The following is a 12,275-nucleotide window of genomic DNA, read 5'->3' on the forward strand; positions in this document are numbered from 1 at the left end:
CAGTATTTCTAAATGAGGATGTAAGGCAAACTGCAGCATGAATTGAAAACTAGAACAAACCATAATGTTTTCCTGAAATCTATGCATTAATTTTTTACTAAAGAATGGACCAAAGCAGTTATTTTTCAAAAGAAAACAAAATCAAAACAGAACCAAACCTACAGATAGCCCCTCCAAAGAAACTAAAATATCTTATTTGAAACCAATGAACCAAAATAACACTGTCTTCCTACCCCTACAAAATTGGAAGCTTCTTGTGGGTAGGGTTTGCATCATTCATTCATTCATCTGTTTATATCTGATCTAAAAATATTTAGGATAGTGCTGATTATACATTTTGTTTTCAATTTCTACTTTTTGAATTGACATCCTGAAATTTTACATGGCTTGAGTCCCTCTATACTGAATCCTATTTCACGAGAAATCATAATACGAACTTCCAGCTATTTTCAATGCTTGTATATTAAGATTAAGACCATTCAATGTGAATAAGATGTTGAGAGTACTGGTACTGTGACATTTACTGTAAATAAGTCAAGTAGTTCGAGCTTACGTTGGTTAAATTTAACAATTCAGTACTAAAAGTGCTTTTTCCTTTTTTCCAACTAGGAAGAATTCATGTTCCCTAATTAGAAAAACTTCATGTTCCCCTACTTTGACATAAACCTTCACCCTTATATTAAGCATAAAAGTCTTTTTCTTATTAGAAACAGAAGAATTCCCATATACTCTTTGTAAAATGTTATATATAAATGCTGGGCTCGGACACAGAGAACTTAATCAAAATCCCATGTTGCTTCAGGGTAGTTATATGCGAAATGCAATTTCCATTGTATTGAAACCTCCTTCCTGTAAATATTTATCTATTTTCAAAATTGCCAACGTATTTGAAAAGTTTAATTGGTTTATACTGAAAGCACTAGAGAAAGGAAAATTTGCTTTCACCAGACATTTACATGTATTTATTCTGTCCACGGAAAGTACTTCTTTCAAGTGATCATGAAATTTAATGTGAAGTGAAACCATCCCAGGTTTGGTTCTAACGACCAAATTAGAAGAAAAGTAATCAATAATCAATCAATCATTTTGATCACTGTACCTTTTTTCTCTGATTTATCGGAAACTTTTCCTCCAATTGGAGAGTAAGTAGTATCCATGGATTCGGTCCCTCTGTTCCCCTTGCTAACTCCATTTTCATAGAGCTCTCCTTCAACTGGTTGCAACTGCCAAGTCAGGCCGAACAAATGTACTGCTGCAAGAAAACAAGCCATACATGAACTTATTCCAGACTTGCTGAGAACGTCTCTAAACCAGCTGTCCCTTTGCATCTAAAAATGTCATGACCAGTTTTCTTCTCTTTAGGCCAAGCAACTTGCAGTTTATACCTACATCGTACAGGTAGCTACTTTTTAAAGCAGCTGTTGTTAAAATTTTGAGGCTGAAGCTATCCCAGTGATAGGGTAGAAGTTGGAGTATTAGTTACCCAACTACAGTGGCATTGGACTCTGCTCCTCAGTGCTGGAACCCCTTCCTTTTCCATTTCCCTTCGTTGTGTAACTCTAGTTTGCATGTGGAAACTGCAGAGCAATGGTGGAAAAGGTATTTTGAGAACATGGGAGACCTTTATGGGTCTGATTCAATTCAATTCAGCAAATATTTCCTGAGTGCCTAGTATGCATAAGGTCCTATGATAGCTGCGTAGATGCTCAAATCTAGATGCCCATTAGGGTAGGGGTTGGGAGTAATACAAGTCTAAAATAACTATAGTATAATGCAGAATAATTGACATGACCCAGGTTCAAATTGCTATCAGAGAATTTAAAAATACCTATGTTGATCAGTGTGCAGGAAAATGGGCATTCTCATACAGTCTTCATGAAAGTATATAAAAAACAATCATCTTTTTGGAGGGTAATGGGGCATCATTTATGAAAAAACTTAAAATTTGGCTTATCTTTTTAATCAACAATTCAATTTCTATGAATTAACTATGAATGTGTACCAAACTACAGGGCTATCCATCGTAACATTTAAAAACTTTTAGAAAGTTATGATCAATCTAACTATCCAGCAAAAAAGATTGGATAACTGATGATATTATAAATAATACAAGATTTCGTGGCTATTGAATCATGTTGCAGAAGACTATGAATTGGCATGGGAAATATTTATGATGCATCAAATGGAAAACATCAGGCTACTAAACAGTACAAACAGTGTGATCCATATATTAGGTGTGTATGTGGGTACATATGTTGATGTCCGGAGAGAGAAAGGGCTGGGAGGATATATAGCAACATGTTAACAGAATGGGGGGCTTATGGAAGATTTTAATTTTCTTTTTCATGATTTCTGTATTGTCTATTTTATTTTACTTTTGTGAGGAAGATTGGCTCTGAGCTGACATCTGTTGCCAATCTTCCTCTTTTTGCTTGAGGAAGATTGGCCCTGAGCTAATATCTGTGCTAGTCTTCCTCTATTTTCTGTGTGGGACGTCGCCACAGCATGGCTTGATGAGTGGTGTGTAGGTCCGCACCAGGGATCTGAATCCGCGATCCCCAGGCCAGTGAAGCGGAGTGCACGAACTTAACCACTATGCCAGTGGGCTGGCCCCATGTTGTCTCTATTTTTTACAGTGAACATGTGTGATGTTTACCATCTGGGGAAAAATAAAATTTTGTCTTAAAAGAAATGGCTTAAATGAACAATAGATTAAAATTTGTTGGATGATCGGGGATAATTTAATGAAGGAAGTAGGATTAGAGATGGACCTTGAAGGACGTTGGGCTTTGAAAGGTAACAGCAACGGGTGGGGTGAAGGGGCAGGCTGAACAAAATATGATTTTACAAAGCACAAGATTCTTCCGAGGCAAAGTGAGTTGCTAGGGTTGGTTGGAGTTTGACTATATACAAATGGTAGTGGAGTTAAGGCTGGAAAGGTAGATTAGGGCCATACAGTGGAGGACAATGAAGGCCACACTTAGATATTTAGGTTCAATTTATTAGGCAACACGAAGGCATTGCTATTTTCTGAGCAGATGAGTGATATGATCAGTTTTCTTTAGGAAGATTAATTTGATAGCAGTGGGGAGCACTGATGGATTCTAGGCAATAAATGATATCAGAGCAGCCTTTGTAGAAAGATAAATCCAGTAGTGGTGTGGAAAAGGATGAATTGAAGCCCTAAAGATTTGTCAAGAACACAAATTGGGATGGCACTGCAATAATCTAGGTGAGAAATAATGTGTCTCAATTAGGGCACTGGCAGTGGAAATGCAAAGGTGCTTCCTCAGGTAGAAATCGCATAATTGTCATCTCAGGATTTGGCAACAAGCTCTGTGTGTGTGTGTCCCTGCATGCTCATGCACACGTGTAGGTGGAACCATTAACAGAGTTAGGGAATTCCACCCTTGGCCCGGCTCTAGCTACAAATAATTGGTGCTGGATATGTGTTTGTTGAATGATAAATAGTTGGTTAAGGGCAGGGTAGTGTGATGAGAAGAATAAAATGAATTCATCTTTAGAGATGCTGGGTTTCCAGGGATGAATGGGCTGTCTAGACAGACATGTTCAACACAGGAGGATTGGAGGTTTGAAGTTATGGAGAAATATGAAGGCTAGAACAAGACTGCAGAATCATATATGCACAGAGGCAACAGTGGAAGTTGTGAGAGTGAATGAGGTCACTGAGGGGAAAGAATGTTAGAAGAAAACGGTGCCTACGAAAAAAGCTGGGGAAATCCTTTTGTTTTCTCATTGCAATTTTAAACATCAACCAGATCTTACCAAAAGGAAAAAAAAAGTGGATCCATTCATAAGCCATCTCATATTTTTCTTTATGTTACTAGGCAGACTGAAAGGGGCTAAATTTGTATGTCTAATACTCATATATAGTATATGGATTAGCAACTGAGAACAGGAAAGCTAGCCAGATAGTCTATTTAAAAATCATTCATCCACTTTTAGTTGGAGCTAAAGAGATTTTTAACACATATCTTCTAATTTATCCTTTAAACGTTTAAACATTTAATTGGTTTCTACCCTTTTCTTTGGATTAAGGCCAGTGCTGCCTGACGAATTTCTCTTGCAATTATTGGAAACAATTGAAACTCAAATAATAGTGGTTCTGCATAAGGTACAGTATGGCATGCTAATAAAGGTATATTAGTGACATCTCTGAGATTTCTTTGCCAAAAGCCTCAAAGTATGCTTGGCGTCACATATTTGTTCCAATTAAAGCTGTTTATCAGCTTTGTAGAAAATTTGGTCTACTCTGCTCCTCAAATAATTTGAATATGATAGATACTAAAAGCTATACTGAAAATGTGTCTGATTCCCTCGGTTCAGTTACTTTTGTGAAATTAGATGGGCCATAAGGAACAAAAGGCACAGCAGTTCTCATTTTGGAGATCAAGGGGGCTATTTCACATACTTTATTTAAGTTAAGCCAGTTTCCGGAGGGCACTCAAAAATGAGGGAGAAAATGCATGTGCTGAGAATCACTTCAAAATGATAAGGTAAGGATTAATTTTTCACCATCATCTGAAATGGATTGCTTCTAGTCAATCAAGACAGATAAAGAGATGTGGACATATTTCGTAGAATACTCTTTGAGGGTGGTGAAGCTTTATAATTTTTTTGAGTTTATGATGTCTTTTCCAGGCAACAAGCTGTTTGTAATGTATATTTGTATGAAGACATAATGAAAGTTAACTTACTTGCTACAGACTATGGGTACCATGGCAAGCTACTGGTCTTTTCTCTCCTCCAAACTGAACTTCCATATGCTGAGTTGTGAAAGGAAGTCAAAAAGTGCATTTATGTTCAGGGTAGACTGAGGTAACTAAACAACTCCAATGCCTGAGTTCTATTAGAAATAAATAATATTTTGTTCATACTAAGACCAATAAATAAAATTATGTTGACCTTTGGGCCATACCAACACACCACCAGAAAGATATGACAGTACTTCTACTGTGGGGATGTATTTATAGATTCATTTAAGAAATATTTTCAAAATTTATGCTGGGCACACTGGGAATGTTGGGATACAGGCAAAGGTAATAAAAATAACAGCCAAGACAGCACAGGCATTGGCTGACCAATATGGATATCAGATATAAACAACCCATACAGCCTAACCAGGACACACTGGTTGCAGATTAGCCTTGGATACAAGATGAAGACACACAGTCCTTAGCTTCTAGTGGATCCGCATCCAGATCTATGGTATGTATTTATAGCCACACTCTTTAGGCAAGTCCCCCAAACCCAAGTGTAAACATTATGAGGCAACTGGCTAGAATTAAGGGTCTAACCAGCAATGAAAAAACAGGACAGTGTTAAGATACATTCATATATTGATTCAACAAATATTTTTTGAGTGTCTACTTTGTGCCAGGAACTGTTTTTCTAAGTTTATGGTGGAGAATAAAATAAAAAAAAATTTCTACCTTCCCAGAACTCATATGAGAGGGTGGTGGGTTAAGACAGGCAGACAATGAGTAAACATATAATATAATTAATATAATATAACTATATGGAAACAAAGAAACAAAGAAATGAAATAATGTCAGGTAGTTATAAGTGCTATGAAGAAAAAATAAGAGTAGTCATGGAAGGCCTCTCTGAGGAGATAATATTTGAACTAAGATTTGAAAGAAGTTAAACCATATGAATATCTAGTTGAAGAATCTTCTAGGAGGAAGGAAAATCAATTACACAAAACCCTGAAGTCTTGTATGGAATATGTGAGGAACACTAAGGAGCCCAGTGTGACTGGAGCTCGGTCAGGACGGAGAAGAGTAGTAGGAAAACTCATAATCAGAAGGATTGGACCCATAATCCTGCTATGTCTGCGCTTTAACCAACTTCACTACCTGGTCACCAATAAACTGCAAGTGAATAGAAACTAATAATACTAAAATCATTCATACCAGAACATATACCTCCAAATGAGCAATGATGGTTATAGTAGATCTAACTACACCTGACCCCAAAGTCAAAGTTCTTTTTCTTAAAGACATATCTAAAAATATACATCCTAAATGAGTAGAGATGGACACTACCCAGCTCTCTCAGGCAATACCAGTTCCGTTATTTGCACTTCACTGAAATTCAATAGCTGGACAGAATGTGTATGCTTATTCAGATGTTCTAAGAGTAATGTCTTCCCAGCCGATTAAGAATGGCAGTCCTTAATGCTCTCCTAAAAAAATGTTTCCTAGTGCTGAGCCCTGTAAATTGTATAATCATTATCCTTCCTGTTTTATCCACTTGTAAAGAGCTATGTCTTGAAATTAGAAATTTATTAGAAAGTTAAGGTAACAAACGGAATACCTCGCTGTCTCCAATTGCCAAACTCAATGAAGCACCTTGGATCTCAAGGCAGGACTGACTTCATGAGAAGAAACTCTTAACTTGCACAGTCCTACAGGCTCAAACCGAGTCTCTCTGGAGTTATTTCTCTGCACTCTCTGTCAGGATGCTGGTCTTTGTTTCTCTTAAGACTGATGGCCTCCAGTAATATTTAAAATTGGTAATACTTCCCCATCCTGCTCCCCTTCAAAAAGCAAATATTCACTTATAAGGGAGAGACCACAGGAGTGCTTTGGAAGTAGATGTGGGAAATACGTGCTGAAAGACCCAGGTCTGTACCGTCCAATATGGTAGCCGCTCACCACACGTGTCTATCAAGCACTTGAAATGTGGCCAGTCAGAGTTGAAGACTTAGTATGAAGGAAAGAATGCAAAATATCTAATTAATAATTTTTATATTTACACATTTAAATGTTAATATTTTAAATATATATTTGATTAAATAAAAATTTTATTTAAACTAATTCCTACTGTTTCTTTTTACTTTTTTAACGTGACTACTCTAAAATTTTAAATTACATATGTGGTTTGCATTGTAATTCTATTGGACAGTGCTGATCTTGACCATCTAGAACATTTCACAAAGAGATATAGTATTTGTCTTTTATTTTTTTTTAAAGATTTTATTTTTTTCCTTTTTCTCCCCAAAGCCCCCCGGTGCATAGTTGTATATTCTTCGTTGTGGGTCCTAGTTGTGGCATGTGGGACGCTGCCTCAGCGTGGTCCCATGAGCAGTGCCATGTCCGCGCCCAGGATTCGAACCAACGAAACACAGGGCTGCCTGCAGGGGAGCGCGCGAACTCAACCACTCGGCCACGGGGCCAGCCCCCTATAATATTTGTCTTTTAGCACCGTATCATAGAACCTACTATGTCGTATTGAAGATAGCTATTTATCTGTCTGCCTCATCACTATTAAGTATTCAGAGTGACGGAACCATGTCTTCTTCATCTTTTTATCACTGGTGCCGGGAAGTACTCTGCTTATACACTGCTGACAGGACTGTAAAGTGGTAAAGTGGCTTGGAAAAGCAACTTTGTAATAGCTATCCACATTTAAGTTGGGAATGTTCCTTGACCAAGGAAGTCTGTTTCTAGGAATCTGTACTAAAGAAATAATCACATATGTTCATAAAGGCGCATGTACAAGGAAATTCAATATAGCATTGTTAATATAATGCCTTTGTCAATACAGTAAAAAAATATAGAACTACCAATATATCCACCTGTGGGAGAGTGGATACTATGAAATCTTATGTAAGAATTAAAAGCACTGATACTGAGAAACTATCAGATTGGAGGAAACTGGGGAGACATGACAATTAAATGTAACGTGAGATCCTAGATAGGACCCTGGAACAGAAAAAAAATAGTGGAAAAAGTGGAGAAATCTGAAGTAAACTCTGAGGTGAGTTAATAGCACCATACCAATGTTAATTTCTTACTTTTAATAATTGTACTATGGTTATGCAAGATGTTAATACTGGTAGAAGCTGAGTGACGGGTATACAGGAGTTCTGTGCTACATTTACAACTTTTCTGTATGCCTAAATTTATTTCAAAGTAAAAAGTCAAAAAAGAGAGAAAAAGGACTGGTCCAGTGGTGTGCAGGAGCCAACTTTGCCTGGTTTACAAGAGCCAACTGTGCACGTCTCTTCCCAATTCCATCTTTAGTGACTTCACATTGGTAGTTGAAATCACCATGGTGGGTGTTTAACACTCCAGGAGTCAGCAAATGTTGTGAATCAAGGCTTTCTTGCCCAGAGAGCTGGCTGTTAAACATTTATCAGCACACCACCGGATGACCGATATGTACTGACATGGAAAGAGCACTAAGATTTGTATAAAAGACACTGTAGAGCAATGCATATCCAATGATTTTAATTAAGTAAAAAAAAATGTATCTCTATATATGCAAATGCATAGAAAGAGAACTAGAAGGATTAATAGCAAACTATTGATCTTTAGAGTGGGGAGCTGGGGGGAACGTCAACATTTTCATAATATTGTTAGAATCTTTTACAATGATAATGTATTCATATATTATTATACAATAAAAAAACTGGGTGCTCAACAAACCTTTTTTAAAGCTGAATGGATAGATGCATTGTTTTATTCCCTCTCTTTTATTACTGTTTTCTATCTAAAATAGAGCAAAACATTTTAAAGCAGCAGAACAATTCAGCAATTAAATATGAATAACCCCAAACACATAAAAAGAGATAAAACAGAGCACTTTTGATTAAAAGGGATTGGGGGCCCAAAAGCTCCGAAGATACAGTTTGAAATCTACTGGCCTAAAAAATCATCCTCAAAATGTCTGAATAAGGAAAATTTGGGTGCTGGGAAGAATTGTTTTTAGGCAGTTAAATTTATTGGAATATCTTTATAAAGCTAATGTCAGGAGATAAGAAACCTTCCATGTTATTCTTTATCTTTTGGTGTTTTGTGTCCACTCTCTCACAGTTAAAACTAGAATCCACTTAATAAGAAGGTAAATAGGGCTTTGATGATAAATATAGAAGTAAACCTTGAAATTGCAATATTTGTAAGGCAAATACAACTTTGCAATCAAGCAGTTCACCTTGCATTTTTAAATGCACACATATTCAGCTAAGAATGCTATATTTATTTGTTGCATGAATTTTTTGGCATTAGTTTCTACTTCTATTAAATAAACTTATTTAGAAGATTTGAAATCTATCTCACAAATAAAGTCCTGCCCATTATAAATGATGTTATAAGTTTCAAATCATGTCAATACAAAAGCATGTGATATTTTTCAAGATAATTCGTTTTTCTTTTTTGTCAGCATTTTTTCCCCCACCAGTTCCCTTACATATCTTGCCTCACGTTCCTCCAGGCTAAGGAATGCTACTGCTTTTGTACTTTACTTCCAAAGCTTGTCAAGCTCCAGATCTACTTGTAAGCTGGACAGTTCCCTTCCTGAAAAATATACCAAGTACATTACCCAGATGGTGACCCCTGATGACTTCAAGCTTTCAAGTCAACTCCTGCGGGAAGTAATATCATCAGACCAATACTTCAGTGGACATCGTGTGAAGCTAGATGCTTCTGCAATAAGGCACATCACTACAAAAATAAATGCTACTTGAATTAAATGCGGCGGCTGCTAACATTACAGAAACCAGGTTATCTTTCCATCTTAAAATAAATCCCATTTTCATTATATTAAATATCAAATTGGTATATGAGTGAACTACGGCCCTTTGATAAATTACCTTCAGATCTCGGTTTTATCCTGGTAATAACCAGATTACATGCAGGGCTGAAAACCATTAGTTTTCAGAGAAGCATTTTTCAAGAACTAAATAAAGGAAGTAATGCATGTTTATTTATGGTACCTTACTTTTGCCTCAGCAGTTTCATTCAAATTTTCTCTTTTTTTCCCTACGGTTATATATATACATTTGCTACTAAAAATATTATCTGTGCTTGCACGACAACATGAACATAAATAAAACATACTTAAATGTTCCTTTTCAAAGCAATTTGAATGGAGTCAATCTGGCTTTGAGATCCTTTTCAAAAATGTTTGAAAGCCTGATAAAGCTGTCATGTTGGGTATGGCTAAAATTTCCTTTGAAAGAAAGGACTTCACTAATTTAAGAAAGAAAATAAGCAAAAAAATGCATTTTAACTTGAACAGTTTTATATAACATATTTTGCAAGTCGGCCATGGTGAAACAGTAAAATTAAACGCCAATTAAAGAAAAGACTGAAACAGTACAATAGAGGCAACAAGGACACTTTTCTTGTTGCTCCGCATGTTTGAATCCCTACATTTCCTTTCTAAATGAAATGAATTATTCTCTATTGCAGCATACTTTTTTTTTGCCTTAGTATAGTTCTACTTTTTATCCAATATCCAGGCTAGAAAAGATTCTATCAAGGTAATAAATCATTTTAATATCCCAGTTCTGTATTATATTATCTTAAAACTTTCATTTACTATGTATTTTATATTTTCCATTCCAAGGCTGCAGCAATATTTATAAATAACATGTCTATTTGTGTACCTTATCACAGGTTTAATATATGATCTCCATTTGCAGTTGCATAACGGGCCCATCTGTGTTTTCCTTATCAGACAGACACAATTATTTAGTGTTTTCATCTCAAGTCACAGCACCAATAAGTGCTCTCCATAACTCAAATCTTACTTACTTTTGTATTACTATTTGCTTTGTGGAGTCAGGAGGAATAAGCAGCATAACGATGGGGAACATTTTTTTTTCAAAAAAAAACCTTAATGAATAAGGCAGCAAAGATATCAAGTTAGCCAGGAATCAGCACTTTTCATCCTTCTTTAAAATTTTCTTCTTTCCCATTTTACTTCATTTTCTGCTCAACGAATTCTTCCTTTCACTATGGTCTAAATCGTTGCCTATTACTTCATTCTTGTTGATGACAGAAGTTTCTTAGATTCCTAAACAGTCCCTTAGCCTCTTTCCTGGTTTGAGTGCTTATTGGTAATAATATCCATATTCTTTTAAAAAGATCCAAATAAAACTGGTGATTATGGAAAGTGAGAAATAGACCTACACAGAGGCTCCCTCTTCCTCTTACCCATTTGTCCTGTATGTATTTAAATTTCAAAAGTGGAAATGTATTCATTCATTTATGTTCTCAACTCCTGGTAGCTGATGCTTTGAAACTCACTTTCCTGATTTAGCATCATGTCATCATAGCCATAGAAAACATGGTACGTGTCTTCCGCAAACTTTCAGATTTTGAGATTTTTAAAACCCTTTCTTTTTTTTTTTTTAAAGATTTTATTTTTTCCTTTCTCTCCCCAAAGCCCCCCGGTACATAGTTGTGTATTCTTCGTTGTGGGTTCTTCTAGTTGTGGCATGTGGGACGCTGCCTCAGCATGGTCTGATGAGCAGTGCCATGTCCGCGCCCAGGATTCGAACTGACGAAACACTGGGCCGCCTGCAGCGGAGCGCGCGAACTTAACCACTCGGCCACGGGGCCAGCCCCTAAAACCCTTTCTATTAGCTGATTATTCACAGTTAGCACTAAAAAGCGAGGCTTATACGAGATTGGTGATTCAGGAGGTATAATAGAGAAGATGGAAAACAGATGAGCAGTAGACAACTAGAGCTGGGTCTGGACCAAGCCTTCTCAGCCGCCTTATAACATTTCATCAGATGGGGAGATACAGAGAATGAAGTGGAGGAGATTATAATGACCCAGTTTGTTCTGGGTTTTCTGAGGTGGCAGTAGGACAGTGTTCTAGAAGAGTCACCACTGTTTGGGCTTGATTCATGACCAGGATCTGCAAGCTTTCTCCTCCTTGCATGCAATCCTTATTTGTTGGCTGATTCCCATGTATTAGACACTGTACTGATGCCAAGGATACAACAGTGACCGCTTGGTTACAAAACCCCTTGCCATGCTGGAACTTACACCTTATCTAAAGGAAGGCAATGGTCATGTGGTAGCTAAGAGCAGGGACTCTGGAGCCAAGGTGCCTTGTTTCAAATCTCAACTCTGTGACAGTCAGTAGCAGAGTGACCTCGGGCAAGTTAATCTCTGTGTCTCAGTACCCTTACTATAAAATTTGCATAGTAATAGCACCTTGCTCATAAGGCTCTTGAGAGGAACTTGTGAGTCAGTAGTACATGTAAGGTACCTAGAAGAATGCCTGACACATAGTACATGCTCAATAAATGTTAGCCATTATTATTAAGCCTGGTTAATTCTTCCGTTAAGCCAGCCTTCTCCAAACCATCTTGGAAGTGGAGAGAGGCAGGTCATTTGCCCATTGCATCCTCTGCTTTCCCGCCCTGGAAGAGGTTTGTTTAGCTGTGTTTTTCTGGAGAGAGCAATGTAAAGGGACTCCAGTTTCTGAAAGAACAGCAGCTACCATCT

At 37.0% G+C, this 12,275-nt stretch overlaps 1 protein-coding gene across 2 annotated transcripts in view; it reads right to left on the reverse strand.

The window, feature by feature from the left end:
* Positions 1-12,275, reverse strand: part of TENM1 (teneurin transmembrane protein 1) — a 748,343-nt gene that overhangs the window by 273,945 nt on the left and 462,123 nt on the right. For both annotated transcript variants that reach the window (XM_070502852.1, XM_070502851.1), the window contains exon 8: positions 1,100-1,252. In XM_070502852.1, coding sequence (XP_070358953.1) covers positions 1,100-1,252 — 153 coding nt within the window. The remainder of the gene's footprint in view (positions 1-1,099; positions 1,253-12,275) is intronic.

This window comes from Equus asinus, chromosome X, assembly GCF_041296235.1.
Source record: "Equus asinus isolate D_3611 breed Donkey chromosome X, EquAss-T2T_v2, whole genome shotgun sequence".
Taxonomy (NCBI): Eukaryota; Metazoa; Chordata; class Mammalia; order Perissodactyla; family Equidae; genus Equus; species Equus asinus.